This window comes from Podarcis erhardii, assembly GCF_964252035.2.
Source record: "Podarcis erhardii genome assembly, chromosome: 5".
NCBI classification, from domain to species: domain Eukaryota; kingdom Metazoa; phylum Chordata; class Lepidosauria; order Squamata; family Lacertidae; genus Podarcis; species Podarcis erhardii.
In genome coordinates, this window is record NC_138509.1 from 44,074,642 (window position 1) to 44,098,970 (window position 24,329).

Below are 24,329 nucleotides of genomic sequence, written 5' to 3' on the forward strand. Positions count from 1 at the left end.
TCCTTAGGGTAGTGATAAAGCGGGATATCAAATCCAAACTCTTCTTCTTCTTGCTTGTATATGCTTATATTGATAACTGGTATGTTTTGCTCTTGCATTGATTATAAATCACCCTGTAAGAGAGTTTCATAAATACTGTCAATCAATCAGTACTTAAAAACCTGGGCTTGACATTTTCCATTTGTTTGGGCTACTAAAAGCAGACTAATGGCAGTTACAATCCATTTGCCTGCTTACCTTGGGGTAATCCCTATTGAATTAATTGGGGGTATCTTCTTCTAACTAAACATATAGTCCCAACATGGTTGGATTACAACTTCCATCAACTCTAGCCATCATGGCCAGTGGTAAGAACAATGGGATTTGTAGTCCAACTACAGTACCCCTCAGTACCCATTCAGACTGCGAGGTCTGTTTGGCAAGTACCCTGTCTACCACCTGGTTGTCAGACCAGAAGCACACCCTGGAATCATGGAACTCCTCAGTCCAGATGTGCACTGCCAACATGATTGGGAAGAATTCCAAAAATGTGAGATCATGGGTGATCCCTTCCACTTTCTAATGCAAAGGCCATGGCCTAGAGCACCAGTGACCCCTAAGTAGACACTGAAGCCCAAGCTGCTAGAGGCATCCAAATGCACAAGAAAGTCCTGGTGCATGTCCAGCAGGTCTTGCCAAAAAGAAATCCCATTGTATACCTTCAAGAAAGCCAACCAAACTTTCAGGTCCTCTTTCGCTGCCTGGGTAAGCCTAAGGTGATCGCCCCATTATAAGGCGGGCTAAACATGCACAGAAGACCCTGCCTGGAATAACAACCCTGCAGGCAAATTCCAGGCATCCTAAGAGGGATTGCCCTTATTTTTCTCCTTCCCCTTCTCCACAGTCATTTTCCTTCCTAGGAGAGCACACCTCAATATCTCAGGGTTTAAAAAATAAAAAAAATATTTACAGCACTGTATTTACTCCATGAAAGCCTACTGGAGGGTTACAGATAGGAATATTATTAAATGCAGACACTGAATGGGAAAATGTCCAAAAGCATTTTGAATCACTTTAGATAATTAAACAGAAGGAAAGAATATAATGTGTTTAAAGAAGATGCAATAATTGTATGAGTGGGGTGATGTTCAAAGCAGGTGCATGGGGAACTCATTAACATGCTTCCTTCGTTCTTCATATTGTAATGAGAAACAAGAGTTGGAAAAGGCTGTTGCTAACTATCCACAGATATTCATAGTGAGCCAACTATTGCAAGCAGCAGCATGTCTAATAGACCTGTTTATTCCTGTGAATACATATAATAATCAAGAGGGCTAGGAACGGAATAAAGAACAGCCACCTCCATTACAAAGGTCAAGATGACCTAAGTGGAGATGCTACAGCATAAGCAGGCGATTATAATATCAACAGCAGTTTCAATACATTTTGAAAATATTATCTCTCTTGCTTGCCTCACCAAGCAATAATGAGTACAAATTATGTAGATACTGAGTCTTTTCCTTCTTTTTTTTTGTGGTTTAGGTGTAGAGCAAGAAAATAATGTCAGTGTCAAAGAACAGACAGGAAGACAAATACAAAAAGAAAGAGCAACCAAACCAAATTATATTTTTCTCAAAGCATCTAACTTTGTAAGAAGTGTTTAAAGGTCATTACTGTCTACCGCACAGATTTGAGAGGGGCATTCCAGAGGGTGGGTGCTTTCACTTCTTTGCTGCCACCAGGTGACAAGCCACTGGTCATGGAATGACCGGCAGGATCTCCTCTGAAGATCTTGACTTCTGGTCCCAAGTTGTTTGCTGCTTTAGATGTCAACAGCAAAATGGTGAACATGACATGACATGGTAACTAGCCAGTGCAGATATTTTATTTCTGGTATAATATGTGTAGTAGTAGTAACAAGAATAATAATTTATTATTTAAACCCCACCCATCTGACTGGGTTTCCCCAGCCACTCTGGGCGACTTCCAACAAAATATTAAAAATACATTAAAACATCAGTCATTAAAAACTTCCCTAAACAGGGCTGCCTTCAGATGTCTTCTAAAAGTCACGTAGTTGTTTATTTCCTTGACATCTGATGGGAGGGTGTTCTACAGGGCATGTGTCCCACGAAGCACCCTAACAACTGCATTTTGCATTAGCTGCAGCTTCTGAACCAGGTAGCGCCACATATGGAGCACATAATAGCAGTTGTATGTGCTCTACAGAATGCAGCTAGTTGGTTGGGGGATGGAAGAAGGGATGAATTTAACATAGATTAACATTTTTTTAAAGTCTCATTGGGAGTCTTGGTGTAGCAGCTGGGAGGACTCTTGGGGTAAAGATACTGCTTAATGATGGTCATCTCTAAGTGGCATGAGGTTGACCAGGTGAGGTACACCTGGTGTCCTTTTTCTGATAGAAGCCCCGGTGTGGGTGTGAATTTGGACAGCTTGCCTAGAAAGGATTCCATTAGGTCAGATAGGATTTCATATCAGCCCTGGTCATAGGCTACCGTGGGGTACATTTTGCCTCCACGAAAAAAGAGTGGAGAGGTAGAGTTGGCTAGGGTTGGGGAAGAAAATCAGTTCAGGTCACGTTTAAACACGAATCCACCAAATTTCCGCTTTCCACACACAAATGGAAACACAACCATCCTTCAAAATGTGCATACCTGCACATGCCTTATAAAAGAAGCAGCTATTGCCAAGTGCTGAAATATACCTTCCACTAAATCTATAGAACTGATATTCACAATCAGTATAATTTGTTCTCTTGGAAGCGCATGTGTGTGAGAGAGAGTCTGATTTCTTTCTTTGGGCTAGTAGGAGTAACCCAGACCTATTAGCCCTTTTCCAATAAATCTTTCCTGTGTTCAGTTTTCTATCTACAAGTATCATAAATACAGAGAGAGTTTCGTTTCATATGGTGCTTATGGTGGAATTCTCTTATGGAAATTATTTTTAAGCTTATCCCAGAGAAGAATTTGTTAAAGATGGAACACAGGGAAATTTTGGAGAGGTATGGAAAGAATGGAAAACAGGCACAGAAGTTTAAAAGGAAAAGCACTAGATATGGTAAATGTAACCACATGTTTACTGTATAATCTAGTTTAGTCCTAAATTAGAGTGCATCCTTGAAAGCCTGACAAAAGAGGAAAACTTTTATTTTATTTTTACTAATTTGGGCTTCAGAGTATCAATTAGGGAATTTATTCAATAACAGGGAGGCCACAGATGAGAAAACCTTGTCCCAGCATTCATAGTTATCACTTATCTTCTGGTAGGAACCCGTAGCAAGCTGAAAAGAGGAACTGTACAAAGAGATGTGCTCTTTTTCCTAAGTGTGGTGACAAAACATAAGGTAGATCACGAAGTATGATGAATTAATGTTGTTTTAACCCATGTCTTTTCTTAGTTGCATTCATTCAATTATGTTAATAAGATTACCATCTAAATTGGTTTACTTTCTTTTATTTATCACCTTTCCTTTACCAGAGGGGTGCAGGAAAAAATGTAAATCAATTCTGTAAATTACATCTCTTTCCAAAGGGAGACAAATTATCTAATGGGTATATGTGTCAAATGTGGTGTTTGATCGTTAAGCATGAGTGCCATGCATGATACGACCTCTGCACACACCTTTCCTTCTTGCTGAACCTGAGTGCTTGTTGCACTTAACTGTTGATAACCCTTCAGAGAAGTGCCCACACATGACTTGTAAATCTCCTTGTACCAGCACTAAGTGTTTATTCCACTGGGCAGCTTTTAAAGTCATTTTCGAAAGAGGAGATAACTGCTGCTTCTACCAAAAAAAGAGAAGTGTCTACCCTGACGGCTATGGTGTTCAGGACTCACCTTTTCATTTAGCTGTCAGAGCACTATCAAAAAACATAGAACAAGACCTAAGAGTAAAATACAGTACATCACATTTAGAGGAGGAAGGGGCAAAGGAGGATTCTTGCAGTAGAATCTTCAGTTCTGTTTAAGTAAACAAAGCAAAATATTTCTACTTGCACAAATGATTTCTTTGATTTTTGCAACTCTGTAGTACAGTGGTACCTCGGTTTAAGAACAGCCCTGTTTGCAAACTATTTGGTTTACGAACTCCGTGAAACCGGAAGTAGTGTCCCGGTTTGCAAACTTTACCTCAGTCTAAGAACGGAATCTGAATGGATTTGAGGCCTCATTAGGGAAAGCGCACCTCTGTTTAAGAATGGCTTCAGTTTAAGAACGGACTTCTGAAACGGATTAAGTTTGTAAACCGAGGTACCCCTGTATCTTTTTATCCATTGCTTTTTAAAACCAATCTGCTCTCTGAAACCTAGGTCAATGAAACACCACAGTGCCTGCTTTTATTCCTGCAAAGAATACTGCTCAACATTGTTGCTGTATGTTGTTGTTGTTTAGTCGTTTAGTCGTGTCCGACTCTTCGTGACCCCATGGACCAGAGCACGCCAGGCACTTCTGTCTTCCACTGCCTCCCGCAGTTTGGTCAGACTCATGTTTGTAGCTTCGAAGACACTATCCAACCATCTCGTTCTCTGTCGTCCCCTTCTCCTTGTGCCCTCCATCTTTCCCAACATCAGGGTCTTTTCCAGGGAGTCTTCTCTTCTCATGAGGTGGCCAAAGTATTGGAGCCTCAGCTTCACGATCTGTCCTTCCAGTGAGCACTCAGGGCTGATTTCCTTAAGAATGGATACGTTTGGTCTTCTTGCAGTCCATGGGACTCTCAAGAGTCTCCTCCAGCACCATAATTCAAAAGCATCAATTCTTCGGCGATCTGCCTTCTTTATGGTCCAGCTCTCACTTCCATACATCACTACTGGGAAAACCATAGCTTTTACTATACGGACCTTTGTTGGCAAGGTGATGTCTCTACTTTTTAAGATGCTGTCTAGGTTTGTCATTGCTTTCCTCCCAAGAAGCAGGCGTCTCTTAATTTCTTTTTTTTTTTATAAATATTTATTAGAGTTTTTGAATACAAATACACCAATAATAAACAATCTTACTTCTATCACAACGTAGTTTCATCACTTCTTTGGGCTCCCTCACGTCTCCCGCTCCCATTTACATCGTTAAAAGGTTTTTCCAAGCAAATTATCAACTTGTTTACGATCTTATATCCACTCATTTAAGTATAATCTAGCAATTCTCCATAAAAATTATGTTTTCTTTAATCTCACTTATCATCAAATTCAGAATCTAATTTAGTGGTGGCCAATTTTTTATAATCTAGCATCCTTCTTAACATTCAACCAAATTACAATGTTTTTGTAAATACATCTTAAATTTCTTCCAGTCTTCCTCAATCCTCTCTTCTCCCAGGTCTCGGATTCTGCCAGTCATCTCGGCCAGTTGCATATAGTCCATCAGCTGCATCTGCCACTCTTCCAGTGTGGGTAGATCTTGGGTTTTCCAGTTTTTAGCGATGAGTATCCTTGCTGCCGTTGTTGCATACATAAAAAATGTTCGGTCCTTCTTTAGCACCTTCTGGCCGACAATACCCAGAAGGAAGGCCTCTGGCTTCTTAGTGAAGGTATACTTAAATACCTTTTTCAACTCATTATATATCATTTCCCAGAAGGCCTTCACCTTAGGGCATGTCCACCAGAGGTGAAAGAATGTTCCTTCATTTTCTTTACATTTCCAACATTTATTATCAGACGAATGGTATATTTTGGCAAGTTTAACTGGGGTCATGTACCATCTATATATCATTTTCATTACATTTTCCTTCAGAGCATTACATGCAGTGAAGTTCAGCCCAGTGGTCCATAACCTTTCCCAGTCCTCAAACATAATGTTATGCCCAATGTCCTGTGCCCACTTTATCATAGCCGATTTAACCATTTCGTCTTGTGTGTTCCATTTTAACAGCAAGTTATACATTCTAGATAGTACCTTAGTCTTTGGTTCTAACAATTCTGTTTCTAACTTCGATTTCTCCACCTGGAACCCTAACTTTTTGTCATTTTTAAAAACTTCTTTAATCTGAGCATAATGTAACCAGTCTCGCACTTTGTCCTTCATTTTCTCCAAACTCTGCAATTTCCAATTGTCTCCGTCTTTTTCTAATATTTCCCAATATTTTGGCCATTTGGCCTCCATATTGGGTCTTTTTCGAGGCGTCTCTTAATTTCATGGCTGCTGTCACCATCTGCAGTGATCATGGAGCCCAAGAAAGTAAAATCTCTCACTGCCTCCATTTCTTCTCCTTCTATTTGCCAGGAGGTGATGGGACCAGTGGCCATGATCTTCGTTTTTTTGATGTTGAGCTTCAGACCATATTTTGCGCTCTCCTCTTTCACCCTCAATAAAAGGTTCTTTAATTCCTTTCTGCCATCAAGGTTGTGTCATCTGCATATCTGAGGTTGTTGATATTTCTTCCGGCAATCTTAATTCCGGCTTCGGATTCATCCAGTCCAGCCTTTCGCATGATGAATTCTGCATATAAGTTAAATAAGCAGGGAGACAATATACAGCCTTGTCGTACTCCTTTCCCAATTTTGAACCAGTCAGTTGTTCCATATCCAGTTCTAACTGTAGCTTCTTGTCCCACATAGAGATTTCTCAGGAGACAGATGAGGTGATCAGGCACTCCCATTTCTTTAAGAGCTTGCCATAGTTTGCTGTGGTCGACACAGTCAAAGGCTTTTGCATAGTCAATGAAGCAGAAGTAGATGTCTTTCTGGAACTCTCTAGCTTTCTCTATAATCCAGCGCATGTTTGCAATTTGGTCTCTGGTTCCTCTGCCTCTTCTAAATCCAGCTTGCACTTCTGGGAGTTCTCGGTCCACATACTGCTTGAGCCTTCCTTGTAGAATTTTAAGCATTACCTTGCTTGTTGCTGTATATAGCAGAAAATGGCAGAATATTGATTGACTTTAACAGGTATAAGTAACGTCCTGTAAATACTTGGGGCCAGGTTTCTTAGGTGGTGCTAGTCCTGAACTATGGGCAGATGTCAAAGGGGAGTCAAAGTCAGCAAAATGCATGGAGATGTACCAGGAAGACCATGGTTGCTCAAAGTTCCTGTTCAGACAGGAAGCCCTTCCTGCCTCGGATGACCTCTGGCCTCAAGTACTTTACTGTTCTAGAAGATGCTCTAAAGTGAAACTCTGGTGCCTTCCCACATGAGGTACTTGCTCACGGAATCAAGGGTTCCTGTTTCTATCCCTACCAGACAGTCAGAAATAATATGTTGGTGCCTGTAAATTTTAATAATAGCAAGTACAGCAGCAGTAGCAGCCTATATCCTCTCCTTTTGTTTCATTCACCTACTGTAGGGTGCATTGGGCTGGATGCCACCTAAAATGACTTTCACGCATAGTTGTAGAAACATTTCAGTGAGTTTTCTGCATGAGTGACTGGGTTCCTTCGGGAGGAAGGGTGAGATATAAATTCAGTGAATGAATGAATGAATGTTCAAGCTCATGAGGACTAATGTCATTAATCACACATCTGTCCCACATCTCTTATCCACATGAAGCCCTGAAGGACATGTTACTTACCATACCATCAGGGGCATATGCATTGACCTGTGTGCTCTAAAGGTGTCAGAGTCCAAATACTAGCTCTGCATACCCAAAGGAGTTTGGGCTTGGGTTTAGGGTTTCTACAAGGCATCGCATTTGAGGGATTCAGGGTTTTGGGGTTTGTTTGTTTTTAATGTTACTTGTTCTTACTTGTTTTGACTTTAAATCTTCCTGAGAGCTTGAGTCAGAAAAGGAAAGGGTTAGTATTATTTTTATGAAGACCAATTCCCATTTGAACTTCTTTGCTGACTACCAGCAGAGAAACATGCTGACTTTCTGATATTTTGTGAAGGCTCCTTCTACAGTAGTTCTTGAACGTTCATCCTAGCTCTTCCTAGCCTGCTCAGTTGTGCAGGAATTCCCCCCCCCCAAAGAGTTCTTTTTCCACCTGTATTACCAGCACAGGGTCCCCCACCACCACCGCTTCCACAGTGTATTAACTTTTCATTTATTCTGTTTTCATACACAAATTCCTCTTCAGGTGGTTGTAAGTTCCCAGGAAAAAAAATGAGAACCTTTCTCACATATATTGTTTTCACATAGTTGCTATGAATATATTCAAGCCCCCCCTTCTTCTTCATCCCCTAACCCAACTTTTAATCATAAATATTTGCAACTGAATGAAGGCTACTTTATTTGAAAGTTGAAGCATATTCTTTTGCTTGAGACAATACTGATGATCCGTAAACCATGTGATACAGGTTGTTTACAGGTGATTACTCCACTTTGTATGCCAATAGGTTCTGTTCTGAAGTTTTAATTGATGATTATGTAGGTTCTGGAGCCAGCAAGCATTACCCCACCCCTTTCCCATGTGCATTCTGTCTGCACAAATATTTCATTCATTTATTTGTTTACTCGCAACATTTTTATACAACACATTTATAAATTGTGGTGCATGGAAAATATAGGATATGCTGTTGTAATAATACTTCTGTCTTAATCCTCTGCGACTTTCCATTCCAAATGACTCACATCTAAGTTACCACTCCCTCTCTCCATTTTTTGCCACTACTTCAAGAAGAAACAGCCCTTTGGCTAAGAAGCACATTTCTTTATAAGGGCATAATATACATATAGAGAAAAGCAAAGTTCCACCTTCAGGAATATTGCTTCTGGCAGAAAATTGTAGCGACCATGTGCAGTGGCGGTATTAGTTTTAATTGGAATGTATAACAATGGAGTGTCCTTGGGTTATTTCTCATAGTTAATGCACTAGAGAACCTATAAGTAGAGAATTTCCCCAAGTTTTGAGAGAACTAGGTTGCTCCCCTTATTTTGAAGTAGTAGCTAAGAGAGTCTGTGTACTGGTCCAGTAAACGCTTCCACTGCGCAACCAGCAACAGTTCTCTTTGCAGAGCATTAATTAAGTCCAGTGCAGAGATTCTTGTTGCAGTACAAGCTTCAGAGTCTTAGCAGCAAAGAAATAACGACACAGGGAAGCCTGTCTTTCCAAAGACAGGTTTATTGCAGGAAGATAACAAAAACACCTCCGGAGCTTTCAGACATTTTTGCTTCACGCCCCACAGGCAGAGAAAACAAACACTCTTTATATACTGAGCAACTTAACAACTTAATGAGCTTGACTACTTAAAGTCACATGACATTGCTAACTTGCCAGCGTCTTAGGTTTCACACCCTAACACCCCCTCTCGCTGGCAATACAAAAACAAAATTACTTCAGACCCATTTCTTCACAAAAGTTTTCATGCCGCTGAAACCCAAGCGGTTTTGTAAAACCATCAGCTTGATTTTCATGACTGGGACAGTAATTTAATTTAACAATTCCTGCTTTTACTGTTTGACAAACATTTTGAAAGCGGATATCCAAATGTTTAGTACGACCTTTAAACTGCCCATTTTGTGCTAACAAGACACGGTTGATTATCACCCCATACAGTGATTGGAGTGATGGCCTTTTCATACATCTCTTGTGCCAAGCATTTGTAAAATTCCAGATCTCTACATAACTCAGATAAGGCACAGAACTCAGCTTCTGTTGACGACAAAGCAATCAGGTTCTGTTTCTTGGATCTCCACCCAATCAGAGAGTTACCAAATTTTATTATACAGCCAGACACTGATTTTCTATCCTTTAAATTTGCCCAATCACTATCTGCCCAACAAGTAATCTGTGCTTGTCCTTCAGAAGATAATTCAAGGCAAAAATCTTTGGTGTATTGTAAATATCTTAACACTCTTTAAATTCCTTTCCATGCATTTACACTAGGTTTTGAAGCTTCTCTGCTGAGTAAGTTAACAGCGTAAGCAATGTCTGGTCTACTCCATTGCGAAAGATGAAGTAAGCTTCCCAGTGCTGACTGAAAGATTTCAGCACGCTTGAATTCAGCACTATCCTTGAACTCATTGTCTTTTACAAAACCCATTTCCATTGGTGTTCTAACACCTGCACACTCCATCATGCCAAACTTTTTCAACATTTGCAATATCTTGCCTTTTTGATTCAGTAGAAAACTGCTATTTTTGGTCCTATCTATCTGAACACCAAGATAGACCTTTACATCACCAAGATTCTTAACTTTGAAGTGTTTATTTAACTCTTTGGCTAGTTTTTTTACTTGTTCTTGTGTCTTTGAAGTATAAATCAGGTCATCTACATAAACAAGCAAAGATTCTTGAGCATCTCCTGAACCTCTGAAATATAAGCAATTGTCAGCCTTGCTCCTGCTAAAACCAATGCCTACCAAAACGTCATTCAAACACTCATTCCAATTATGAGCAGATTGCTTGAGTCCATAAATAGATTTATGTAGTTTCCATACCTGATTTGATTTACCAACTTTTAATCCTGGCGGTAGCTCCATATAGAGCTCTTCAGCCAAGTCTGAATGAAGATAAGCTGTAGAGACATCAAATTGATTCACTTTGAACCCTTTCTGAGCAGCAACTGCTAATAGTGCCCGTAGGGTTTCACTCCTTGAAGTGGGTGCATAGACTTCGGAATAATGTAACCCCTCTCTTTGCGTAAAACCTTGAGCTACAAGCCTTGCTTTGTATTCTGGTTTCCCTGTCGCTGTTGTCTTTATCCTGTACACCCACCTACAACTTACTGCCTTGGTACCTTCTGGCAGTTTGGTGATGGAAAACACACCCAGTTCTTTCATAGAATTCAACTCTTTTTGCATGGCCTCACGCCACCTACTGGCCTCCTCCTGGGGTAATTGCTCAACCTCCTCAAAACTTTCAGGTTCGCAATTTGCCAAACCAGCCCAAACACTAATAGCTTGGTACCTTTCAGGAGGTATACCTTTGTTGGCACGCTTGGAACGCCTTAACAGTTCCTGTGATGTTCCTTCAGTTTCCCCCTCTGACCCAGAATCACTAGTCGTCACCTGTTTGTCACTAGTAGTTGAAGAACTTTCTGATTCTGACTTTACACGTCTCTTGCTGTACGGGTGAACTTTTAGAGCTAGAAGATTCTGACTTTACAGACTTGGGTGAACTAGACGATTTCTCACCCTCGTCCTCAGACTCAAATTCCTCAGCCTGTTCTGGAACTAATACCTGCCCTGGGGCCTGAGTTTCATTGTTACTGTTCACCACATCAAATAGTATGTCAGGATTTCCATGAATTTTATTCCAACCTTCCTGTTCACAAAATTCTGCACTTCTGCTGATTGTGATTTTTGTTTGATTGCCTTCTACATTCACAAATCTCCAACCTTTTGTGTTTGCTTGATAACCACAGAAAAACATCTCTTTAGATCTAGGATCGCCTTTCCTACGTTGTGCCCTAGGCACCAGCACATAAGCACGACATCCAAAAACTCTTAGATGATCATTTTTTTGTTTTTTTCCAAATAGCATGAAGTAAGGAGTGTTGCCTACTGTGCTATTGTACACTCTGTTAAAAGTATAATTCGCATACAGTGCAGCCTCAGCCGAAAACCGCTGTGGAAGTCCAGAATCAAACAGTAAAGCAGCAATGGCTTCCTGTAATGTTCGAAATTTTCTTTCGGAACTGCATTCTCCTGTGGTGAATAGGGATTGGTAAGTCTATGAACTATACCTTTCCTTTTTAACCACGTCTCCAGCGTGTGGTTCACATATTCCCCACCACGATCTGATTGTATTTTACGCACCCTGGTGTCAAATTTACATTCGACTTCTTCAATCCAATCCATCAGGATGGAAGCTGCTTGTGATTTTTCTTTCAGAAAGAAAACCCAACTAGCCCTTGAAAAATCACCCACCAAAATTTGCATAAATCTCGCACCTCCAAGCAATTTGACTGGCATAGGGCCACACACGTCTGTGTGCACAAGTTCAAAGGGTTTCTTGCTTACTCTATCAGATCTAGGATAGTTACATGTCTTAACCTTAGCATGTTTACAAGCACAACAATCCAGAAAATTTGGACAGGGTTTAATGTTACACTCCTCAGCTAAATTTGGCATCTTGCTTACATACTTAAAGCATATATGAGCTAACCTTCTGTGTAGTAGATGTGCACAACCTGTATGAGGAGCCTTATTTACACACTTAGCTTGCGCTTCACCTGTTGAACATCTACCTGCTGCTAACTGCTCTTCATCCAAAGCAAAAAGCCCATCCTCACAGGGAATTTTAACTAGCTCCTTCCCCTGTTTCGAAATGGTGCACACATCATTTTCAAACTCAACCTTAAAACCACTTTTTACCAGGCATGACACACTCAAAAGTCCATTCTTCATTCCTGGAAGAACGAAAACAGGAAGGTTAGTTTGCAAACAATTAACATAAATTGTGCCTTTAAGGTTCATTTCTCGTTTACTATTGTCTGCTATAGTCACAGTTTTTGCAACTGGCAATGTCTTGCAGTTCATCAAGCTGCCACTAGATGTCGCTGGAATTAAACTGTGACTAGCTCCACTGTCAATAATCCACTTCAAGGTTTGTTGGCTCCTTTTAGGACTCTGTTGTGCTGCCATTGCAGATAGTCCCTTATCAGCACCTGCTCCCCCTCTGGATTGTTGATTCTTGTAGTTCTTACTTCGTCTTCCCCTGTAGCTCCGGAAACTGACCTTGGACTGTTGAAATTCCTGTTGCTTTTCTGGACACTTTGCTATCAAATGAAACCTGCTGCCACATCGAAAACATGACTTGCTGGCCATAGCAGACACTTGTGAGGCTTCCTTACAGCTCTGCCTGCTAGTTCCCCCACGCTGGGAATTATCTGAACATCCAACCCTTGGGGTTGATATTGTTGATATTCTTGCTCACACAATCTACCAGTCACATAATTCATATTCAGCTGGTCCTCTGGCAAAACTTGTAAAGTTAGTACTAAGTTTTCAAACCCTGCATGCAGGCTGCTAAGCAGAGTGTAAACTTTAATATTTTCAGGAAAATTCACACCTAGAGATGACAGTCGGTTGAAATACTCAGTCATCTGTGACGTGTGTTCAACCACACTATCCCCTGGCTTCAGTTTCAACTCATACAAAGCACGTATAATGTTCACCTTCTCACCGGGCGTGGCTCTATGGTGAATTCGCCTAAGAGCTTCCCAAATTTCAAATGCAGACCTTAAATTTTCCACATGAGGTAATTGGGAATCGTCTATCGATACCATCAACATGCATCTAGCTTTAGTGTCCATTTTATCATATTCCCTGTTCTGAGCATGTGCAGCAGCCTGTTGCTCTGCTGTGGCATCTGCTGCAACAGCCACAAATGGCTTTCGCCTCTGGACATAGTCAGCCCACACTTCTTTGGCTTCCAACCAGACTTGAACCCTCTTAGACCACTGCACGTAATTAGCAGAGTTCAACTTTGTAAAGGGAACCTGGAAATTTTCCACTGCCATTCTTGGGGTCGGCTGCTACTCCCTCTGTGTGCCCTTGCTTCTCTTTCCCCTTGGGATTTGTCTTACTCACTTTTCAGACGCCTCTCAGTTCCTTCTCTGAAGCCTTTAAGAGCTGGATTTACGACCAAGCTGGTCTTCTCTCATCCGAAAGCTGCTTTCACTTTCTCTGCACACAATACAGCTGTAGAAACGTAGAAGGAGCCATAACCTAAGAGAGTCTGTGTACTGGTCCAGTAAACGCTTCCGCTGCGCAACCAGCAACAGTTCTCTTTGCAGAGCATTAATTAAGTCCAGTGCAGAGATTCTTGTTGCAGTACAAGCTTCAGAGTCTTAGCAGCAAAGAAATAACGACACAGGGAAGCCTGTCTTTCCAAAGACAGGTTTATTGCAGGAAGATAACAAAAACACCTCCGGAGCTTTCAGACATTTTTGCTTCACGCCCCACAGGCAGAGAAAACAAACACTCTTTATATACTGAGCAACTTAACAACTTAACGAGCTTGACTACTTAAAGTCACATGACATTGCTAACCTGCCAGCGTCTTAGGTTTCACACCCTAACAGTAGCCACTAATCATGAGCTCAGTCAATCATGTAACTCAGTAGGTGCTACAAGAATCGAGCTCTGAAACAAGACTGATCATTATAGGAATAGTGTCGTTTTTTGGAAGCTGTAGAAATTCTAAGGAACTGTCTTCTGTTCCAGAACTCAGACTGGCATAATTAGATTTTTAAAAATTTACATTGCCTGCTAAATTTTCAGCAATTAAGTCGCAGTGACATCTGTTCCCTTAAATTGCCTTAAATAGCAAAATTGCTTGTTCGGAATTCTGTTCAGACATGGGCACCTTGATCCCCAGCATGGGGTAATTGCAATGCAGACCACTGGAGTACTGCCTTTCTTAGCATCATATAATTCCTTGGATTGGACGAAACCACGTAGAAAGAGAAATGAATTGTCTTGACTACACCTTCTGACCAATGCCAGTGTTACAGACACTCTTTCCCTTTCCAGAGCTTACATCCAGAATAAGACACCAACCCTTACTTTAGCTAGTATTAGGACGTTTGCATATACACCTAAGAAGTTACATCAGCCTCACTCACAATATTTGTAAATTTGAGATAGAGTGGATTTTCTCTTTGAGGCAGCTTAAAGTCTACATTTCTGCCTTGTTAATTTGACATGATGCATAAAAATCTCAAACCGTTTTCTAATAGAAAAAAGCAGTTCATCTGAAATATTTAAGTAGGGGATACATCAATAAAGTACACAAGTTAGGTTAAGTGTTACATATTAAATAAATCTGAATTCATAAATAATCACCTCATAATAGCCACTCAGTGATTTTGCAATCAGAGAGGCTAATTTATAAAACCTTGTAGTAAATCCCCTTATAACAATGTGCACAGACTTTGTTCAGTATTATAACTATTTTATTCCATTATTGAGCTTTCAACTCTTCCACTTTAATTTTGTTTTAAAAAGTAATTAAGTAATAAAGATTTGGTCTCGAAATTATGTTTTAAGATATCCTCTTTTTCTTCCAGTGACCTTTTTGCTGGCAACTTCACAGAAACACACTATTTGGAAGATGGTACTGGTGCTGTTCTTGCGCGTAATTACACGGTAAGTTTTGTGACTTTGTGGGGAGGTAGGTGTGCAATACTTGGTCATTAAAAGAACAGAAGGGGAACTATGAAATAGAGTGGTCAGCTACCTTTGATTTGAAATCACTGTTTAGGCAGTTTTCAGGTTTCTTTGTTCAAAATGCACATCTGTGGAAGGAAATATCCTAAGTAGTGCATGATGGGAGGGGCTTTAATAGTTATAAGTTTTGTGCACTTAAACGCCTTTGGACATGTGCCCATTAGAAGTTCTTTATAAGCTGCAAGTATGCAAAGATAATGCATGAGATCCAGCTTCTGCGATGCAGGAGCTCTCAAAAAGGGATTTACAAGGCATTTGAGGCCTTCTGCAATGCGGAAGCCAAATTTTGTCCTTTCTTTCTTTCTTTGCTTTCATTGAATTAGACCATAATGTAGGTGCAATGGCGCAAAGGCACTTTTCCCCCTGGTGCTGTTGGGCCGGCCCTCACTTAAATATAGTTCGACCACCTCACAGTACACCAATTACACCAATTTCTACAAATTACCCCAGATTATCTAGTGGGGGACTTGGGTGAGGGAAAACTTAATGATTTGAAGTCTCAGGCAGGATTTGATCAAATAAGAAAGATTTTATTAAACAAAGGAAGTTTATGACACAAAGTGGGTAAAACAAAGGATACCTCAGATTATGTTATTTCAGGTAACCGTTCACCTAATAGTATTTATACTAAATCTAACTGATGTTATGGACTTCTAATAAAACATAGCTTCTTTTAAACTTCAGTTGCTTATGTTCAATTACTTCACTTCAGGTAGATCTTACAGATTTTTACACTAAAGGGTAAATGCTCAGCTTATTTCCAGTAATTTCACTTCACTTCTTTCTCAGTTGTTGCACAGCTATTGATGCTTTATACTTTGGTACTTAAACAAGATGGTACTTCCTGTCAGTTGCACACCCCGTATTCCTGAGGTACTCCAAGTAACAGACCCAAGGGATCTCCACACCCCTCATAACTGGTTTGGGAGTCTGCTCTTTTTGTAGAAGAATCTCTCCCCTCCTGACTGGAATGAGACCTAAGTAGACTGTATCTTTCCAGCTTCTACTCCTCCTGGCTCAGCCTCAGCCTCCCAGTTAATTCCTGGCCTAATTACTTGTACAGGACACAACACACTGTCCTTCACACTAAGCTCAGAGACTTATTTCTCTAGCTTTTGATATATTCCCCAGAGCGGATGTTTCTACCCAGAACCAACTCTCTCTCCTTTCACTCCCTATCTCCCAACCTATCTCCCAACCTACTCAGCTGTCTCTTAAACTCCCTCTCCTGGAACCCTGGCCAATCAGAAGCTGCCATTCGTTAACCATTTGCTAGCAAGGAAAAAGAAAAAGAAAACACTTGGTGACTCAACCTGCCCAGCAAAACAAAATTTTCCGTCACAGTAGGTCTTTGGGGGGGGGGCGGGGGGAAAGGACTGGAAAAAGTTCCCTATCTTATCTTATCTTTCCTCAGAAGGGATTATATACCTTTGTTTCTATAAATATATAAAGATGCTTTGGAGCAATTGTATTTTCCTGTCCCACTTGTATTTAAAACTCAGAATCATAGAACTATAGTCTTGGAAGTCATCTGGTCTAATCTCCTGCAATGCAGGAATCTCAACTCAAGCATCCTTGATAGATGACCATCATTCCTTTGCTTAAAAACCTCTAAGGAAGGAGAGTCCACCACCTTCCGAGGGAGTCGGTTTCATTGTCAAACAACTCTAGAATAGCATTAGCTTTTTTTGTTGTTGCTGCATCACACTGCTGACTCAAATTAAGATCCTTCTTAATTAAAACAGTACAGTGGCTGGTCTGGATTACTACATTTTACTTTTATCTGCTGATTAGATCCAGCTTAACTGCATTTTAAAAATGTATATGTTTGATGTAGAAGTAGAAGCATTACACATCTTGTTAAGTTCCTTAATAAGACAGTAGTAAATGGAGGTTCATGACGCCTGTTGTCTTAGATTGGAGCCATAAGGTTTTTAAAAGTTTTTTTTAATTAGCCGTTAAGGTGAACAATTGAAGCAGCAATTTATACCCTGGTAGACTAACCAGTTAAAACAGTTTTTTAAATATTGCAGGAAAACCCTTTTTGATACCAAAATGCAGTGCATCTTGCACTCCCAGCATTTTAATGCTTACACATATATTTATTGTAAAAATACGTTTTCCTGCAAATAATGCATGTTTTCACCACGGTTTGTGAAATATTCACTGCTAGTTTCAAATAGTGAAAGTGAGCTGCTACTAATTTTAGATATTTTTACCTCTGCAAAATGGCAAGATCTCAGAATTAAGGAAGTGTTGTTAAGTAAAGCTTCATCCAGAGTGTTCTATACTGCTGACTTTTGATTTTAATTCTGATTTTTGTGAAGCACGATTTTCACCTAGAAAGTAGATAAGATGGTGAGAAATCCATTATCATATATCTTACAGGTTTTAAAAATAGCTTAAACACCCTCCGGTGCCCCAATCAGGAGACCTCAGTGCAAGCTTCCTCAAACTCGGCCCTCCAGATGTTTTGAGACTACAATTCCCATCAACCCTGACCACTGGTCCTGCTAGCTAGGGATCATGGAAGTTGTAGGCTAAAAACATCTGGAGGGCCGAGTTTAAGGAAGCTTGCCTCAGTGCATGCAGAAGGGATAACTCTTCCCTCCCCCCACTGTTTTCCTGAATAAAATTAATCCCCCAAACTGCTCTTCATCCAGTAGAGCAAAACATACAAGTACTGAACATGTTAGTTAGCATATTTGGATGGCATATGTGGAGTGGATGATGTGTACATTATTCCCTTGTGCAGGCCATGCTAATTCCTCCACTGTGCTGTTTGGAAAGGTGGGAATTAGCATGGGAGTTGGCACTATCACCACCCAACTTAAGGTCTTGGGTCACTGAATTAAGGAAAAAATATATCATTGCTGTTCATTATCTAGATCCCCAAATATACAAAAAAAAATAAAAAAATAAAAATACATGTGGGGGTTCGTGAGTCAGACACTACTATTGAGATATCAACAAGGATGTCTAATTGATCTTTCCCTTACTTCATCATACCTGGCATGATCAATGCCAAAAACGAGGAATGGCTTATTTTGGCAAGAACAACTTACATGGCTTGATTCCTTGATTTAGCGTCTATGACAGTAGAAATTATGCATGTATGTTTTAATATTATCTCTCAGTTGTTCAACAGTCACAGATGTGCTCTAGCCTGATGCAAAACTAATGACAGCATAAATATAGGTTCTACTGGGGAATGTTTAAATCACCCTGTTTCCCTTCAGATCATCGTGTCTTCTCCCTGGATTCCAGTGTTCACTGTACCTCCTGTCTTCTCTTGTCAGAGAGAAGATGGACACTTAAAGAGGACTGAGTTTAAGCCTCTTTTAAAAATAACATTGTTTGTATATATATATGATAGATAGATGGATAGATAGATAGATAGATGATAGATTATTTTCTAGTGTTGTGCTGTTATTTTAACAGTTTTACTCATGTGTATTTTAGATTTATTTTTTTGTTTTCTCTACATTGCCTTAATATTTTATAAGTTTATAAAAACCTTTAACATAAATTATATAGCCACATGGTGATATCCAACTTTAGTCATACTCTTAATATCCCCATTTAAATAAACAGGCTTATATATTTTGATTTCAATGGGTCTGCTCTGGCTGAATATAACTTACGTTGGATATCAACCATGCATTTTAAAAGTTTGCTATTTTACATTTTATTAACAATAAAATTGTTATTTGTTGTTCTAGTTCAGGTTTTAAAAGATCTAGACATATCTTGAGATTGCCATTTAATTTATAACATGAGTTTTTATCCATGCATGTGTGCTGCAAACACATTATAACCTTCTCACTGTGTACAGTTTCATTTCCATCAAAAAGAAAAGAAAAGAAGAAATACTCTGGCGCTAAACTAATATTTTCTTTATGGTGTAATCGAATTTGCCAAAAATTCATGCTCCTTAACTATTAAAACTCAACCCTGATCTTTTCATGTTATTGCTTTCACCAGCAAAATCAAGGTGGTCTTTAGAAGCCTTCTGTCTGAGACTATGTAATTGAAAACCATGCCCTGAAACTGAAAAGGTTAATTAATGCAGCTTAGATGTGAATGAACCAAGTAATAAGAGGCGAAGTAAGATGACTGTCAGGTTGAAATATGAGTGATAACTTTCCCTTGCACTAATAAGATAGCAACCTTTGACAGTGAGGCATTTGGCTTCCATATGGTATTCAAAGGACCGAGAAATGAAAATGAAAAAGAAATGCTGGACATAATATAATCATTATTTTCCAGCCAGGTCTATAGTTGGAAATATGGTATTACCTTTCATCAACAATAGCAAATGTGCATCTTCACTGAGTATGTATCTTTTGTTGTGGTTGTCCTTTGTAAGCAGCTGGTTTTATTAAAGAAATACAATAACCCAGCCACAAAACATAACAGGGTTGTTGCTGCTGAAAATACAGTTCTCTGTTATTCCTGTTCTTAATAACACACCACTTCCAAGTCAGCATAGTTTAATAAAATGCTTTCAGCCTCCCAATTTCTTTTCACGTGATTTTTTCTTCTTCTGGAGCTATAAAACCAGGAAATTGTTTTATTACATTGCACAGTATGCTTAATTATGTCTTATGGATCTCCCTCATATTACTAACGACAATTTACATCTTACAGTGAAAGCCTAAAGGTGAATGACAGTGTAATTTGCTCTGCTGTTTAATTTTACAAAATGCTTCCCATCATAGTTTTCCAATAACATAATCAAAAGAGCAGGCGTCTCATAAAGAAATGTTTTAAATACTTGTTTGATCTTTGTCTTTTATTGAATGAGGCACAGCATCATTATTGGCATAAGCTCATTTTAATCCAGCATTAAATACAAACAGGTAAAATGATTATTTCAGGTTAATTCCTTAATAGCCTGAATTCAGAGAAGGCTTTTCCATTAAGAGGAACATAAAGTTTTGTGTGTCAACAATAAGAGCACACATACTGACCTGGTTCACATTTAATTCTAAACCAAACCATGACTGAGCATGATTGACCAACTAAGCCTTCTAAGGAACCAATTTAGGAAAGCTTTCCCGTCAAACACTGCAGCATGCAAAGACAGCCAGCTCTTTTAAGGATACTCTCAGTGAGGAATTGATGATAGTGGTGTTATTATCCTTCCCCTAATCTACAAACAAATTTCCTTACTCTCCTGGCTGCCCCATGGAAACCCCCCTCTCTGCTTGCACAAAAACTCTTTCCCGCACCAGACCAGGCCCCTGCAACCTGACCCACCTGCCACCCCCCTTCCCACGCAAAACCCGACACGCCATCATGGCTGAGCCTCCCAGCCTCACTCCACCCTCTGCCCATGTCCTGTGATCATTTTCCCTCACAAACTCCCACTCCGACTCTCATTCTCCTCCTCCCACTGGACCTGCACAGTTTTGAGGAGGAGGAGTTGAAATATGGGGGGAGGCCACTTTTTTCCAAAAAAGAAAAAGGATGACCCCACTTTTCTAGGAATAGGTAGCAACCGTCAGGTGGGACCTCCTTCTGGCAACTCCTGCTACCAAGCTGATGCCACATATTTTGTTTTGGTCTGCTTTCCTTTGGAGCACATCTGTGAGGCTGAGGGGGTGGGGATCTTGTCGTCTGGGCAGCCCAGGACCTCCATACACACTGCCCAGGCTTGCGCCCTGGAAAAGTCACTTCAGTGCTGCTCACACAGCAGAAGTAACACAGGAGGCAGCAGTTACGAGTTGCTGGTCTCAGCAGCAGCAGCAGCAGCAGCAGCAGCAGCAGCAGCAGCAGCAGATGCTCTTATTCTTCAGTGGTTTTACTTCACCCCTGGAGGCACACTCCAATGTCTCTTGAGACAAATGGATACCAACAACAACCAACAATGGGGGCCTTGAGGAAGGGGTGTGTGGTTTGAGGATAAGAGGCCCGCTGATAGCCTGAGCCCCCAGAAAGCTAGAGCTGGCCCTAGCTATTGTTAACAGTGTACTGGGCCCAGGAAAGCCTGCTGGCACCCCTGAACCTGGGCTCACGGTTTGTTTCACCTAGAGAAGCCAAGAACAAACCATGACTATAGTTTATAGTTTGTCTAGAGTGAACCATCCTTGTTTTTTCCTTCTGAAGAGCTGCAGCTTTTTTGTTCATGCTTAACTGTAGTTTGGTTTAGCATTACTTATGAAATGAGCTGAGCTATAGATACTGATTCCCCCCTTACTATTCTCTGTTCAATTAGGCTCATTGCTACTACCATGGTCATGTCCAAGATTATGCCGAGTCTGCAGTAACTTTGAGTACATGTTCTGGACTCAGGTAAGTGGGACGACCTTGAATCACGAAAACACCTAACCTTGCCAGATTATTGGCAGGTGGGCAGTCTTGTTCACCTGTCGAAATGGTTCTGGATGGGAGAGCTTTGGAAACAGCTGGAAAAGGTTCCCACCCCTGGTTTGGCAGAGAGCAGAACAGGCAGTTGCCCCTACCCTGTGCTGCTGCAGTTATATTCTGAAATGGGTAGATCTGTTTCACTGCTGGTGGTAAAACAATGTAATTGACCTCGTCTTCTGAGTCAGAGGAAGAGTTCATCCTTTCCCGACTCTTTACTACTTACTGAACAGAAGTGAGCGTCACAGTGTCTGACTTCCCTCCCCCCCCCCTTATGCTGAATCAGCAGTTTTTTGTACAGTCTTGTCCATCTTGTCTCTCAGTATGGGATGGAGGAAATACCTTATAGCACTAGTGAACATAGGAAGCAATGTTTTATACTGAGTCAGGCCAATAAGCCATCTCACTCAGTATTGTTTACCCTGCCTGGCTTCAGCTCTCCAGGGTTTTAGACAGAGGTCTATCAAAGCTACCTGGAGATGCCAGAGACTGAACCTGAGACTTAACCACATGCAAAGCAGATCCTGGACCAGAAAGCCCACTGACCTTTAGTTGACACCATGAAAGTTAAGCTGAACAGTGTCTACTCAGAATGAATGTAAGCCCCACTGAGTTACTTACTTCTAGGGATTTAATTCCAGGTAAGTGTGCATCCGATTGCAACCTTCCATGTCACCCCAATTCCCTACTGCTGTGAAGGGATGAATTGTGGTTACAGAAAGAACTTATTTGGGGGACGATCTAGCACTCAGTGCTGCTGTGTGATGAACATGTGATAGCTTTTAAAAACCTATCATTACTAATAAAATATAAATCTGAAAACTGAACCCCTCAATAGGAAATAATCAAGAATTCTCCCTGACCTTAAATAAAGCAGAGCTATTTTAAGTTTATATTGTCAACAAATTTAAGACAAAAACTTCTACATTTTGCACATTATTTAGATATTATAAAGGCTGTGAACATGGGATGGGGGAAATCCCCAGAAGAGTGCCACATTTATTTAATTAAGCTTTCTCATAAAGTTAGCAGCTGTGGGAAGTTGCTGGCCACTGCTGGTTGTATCTTTGCAGAGTCTCATTCATGTTGCAGGACGCGCAGTGACTAGGAATGCTTACATGTGGCTGAATAAGTCATCTTCAGTGTCATTCTCAGCTTTATTGAGGGTAACTTAAAACACCACTACATCCTATCCTCTGAGTACTCCACTGTAAAAGTATATAGCAGGCATCCCCAAACTCGGCCCTCCAGCTGTTTTGGGACTACAGTTCTCATCCTTGACCACTGGTCCTGTTAGCTAGGGATGATGGGAGTTGTAGTCCAAAAACAGCTGGTGGACTGAGTTTGGGGATGCCTGCTATATAGGATCAAGCTTAAGGAATCCAGTGCTGGTAGAAGATATGACTGGCACCTTTGCACCAGCATTGTGATGCAATCCTATCATTAGCATGTTTCACTAGTGAGAATGAGCAAATGTGCAGTTTCTCACAGTGAGGATCATAGAATCATAGCATTGGAAGGGACCCTGCATGCAGGAATATGCAGCTGTCCCTTATGGGATCAAACCTGCAAACTTGGTGTTATCAGCACCACACTGTAACCAACTAAGATCAGGGCTACATCTATCCAAGGTTTGTTCTGTGGGAGGGTGAGTAATCCTACTCTTCGTTCTGTGGAACTTACTCCCAGGTAAGGGAGTGCAGGATTCTAGCCTTAGTATTCATAGGAAAGCAATTACATCAACGTGTGCTAAAAATAAGACATCTGCTTACTTGCTAGCCCACAATGCCAGAAAGTCACATTAGGCACCTATTAATCTGATGTCCTCAAAAAAGGACAAAATGGAGACAATGATTAAGGAAGGAACGCTATGAAAAAATAACTCTGGTAATTAAGGACAATTATAGCACATGTTATAGCTTTCCATTATTTTATTTTATTGGTGAATATTTGAAAGAAAATTGTTTAGAAACAAATTTTTGATTGGAATGCTGTGTCGATTGGCATGTGATAAGTAAAACCTGATCTTTATATTACCCCGTAAAAGATTCTAGATCATCTTGTAGGCTTGGCATAATTTTTAAGACTATGCCCTCCCAGCTTCCCTGGAGCAGGGTCTTACACACAGGAAAAGTTCTCTTTGCCTAGGAAAGTAGCTAATACTGTGTATTAAGTACCAGTAGCTCATAGCTATTTGGATACAGGAATTAAAGAATCTCTTATACAGCTCAAAGCTTTTGGCAGTAATTACATAAACCAGAGTGCAGCCACTTTTCAAAAGCAGTAGGAATTATTGCTGTTTATTCCTAAAGATGCTTTCTGAAAGGATCTAGTTAAGCCTTGTAACACCCTGTTGAGAGAGCTAAGTGTTATCCCTATCTTGCAGAAGGAGAATCAGGTGTGGTGTAGAGAGGTGATTTGTACTGCACTATGAAAACTGGAGAGGTAGGTGCTTAGAAGAAATGGAGATATCTTCGTCTCCAGCTTAATACCAGTTTTGCAACAAAGACTGAGCTAGTTTTCATGTTATCCCTTATGGTGGTGTTCCACATTCATTGTCAGGAATTAAATTGCGTGTTGGCCCCTGCAATGGGTATGATACTAAAGGTGAGTGAGACCCCATTGGTGGAAGAGGGGTCTTGAGCTGAAGAGGAACAAGTAACAGACTTCTTGCTTCCACACCATCACCTGTACTTTGAGCTCTCTCTTGGATGCCTTCTTGATTTCATTCTTCATTGAACACAGTGAGAATGTAGACTGGATGTTCCCAATGCAGGGAGGGCATGTGGTGACACAGTTCTGTTTTGGCTCACATATCCAACTTGCAAGTCATTACATACAAAGGGGAAGGAACAGGAGCACCAGGCAAGCAGGTAGGCACTCAAAGATCTCAGAGCCAGCTCTCAAAGCCTGCTCTACCTGGG

At 40.5% G+C, this 24,329-nt stretch overlaps 1 protein-coding gene across 4 annotated transcripts in view; it reads left to right on the forward strand.

Moving 5' to 3' along the window:
* Positions 1-24,329, forward strand: part of ADAM12 (ADAM metallopeptidase domain 12) — a 195,990-nt gene that overhangs the window by 97,078 nt on the left and 74,583 nt on the right. For all 4 annotated transcript variants that reach the window (XM_081863180.1, XM_081863181.1, XM_081863182.1 and 1 more), the window contains 2 exons: positions 14,877-14,955; positions 21,257-21,333. In XM_081863180.1, the coding sequence (XP_081719306.1) occupies positions 14,877-14,955; positions 21,257-21,333 (156 nt within the window). The remainder of the gene's footprint in view (positions 1-14,876; positions 14,956-21,256; positions 21,334-24,329) is intronic.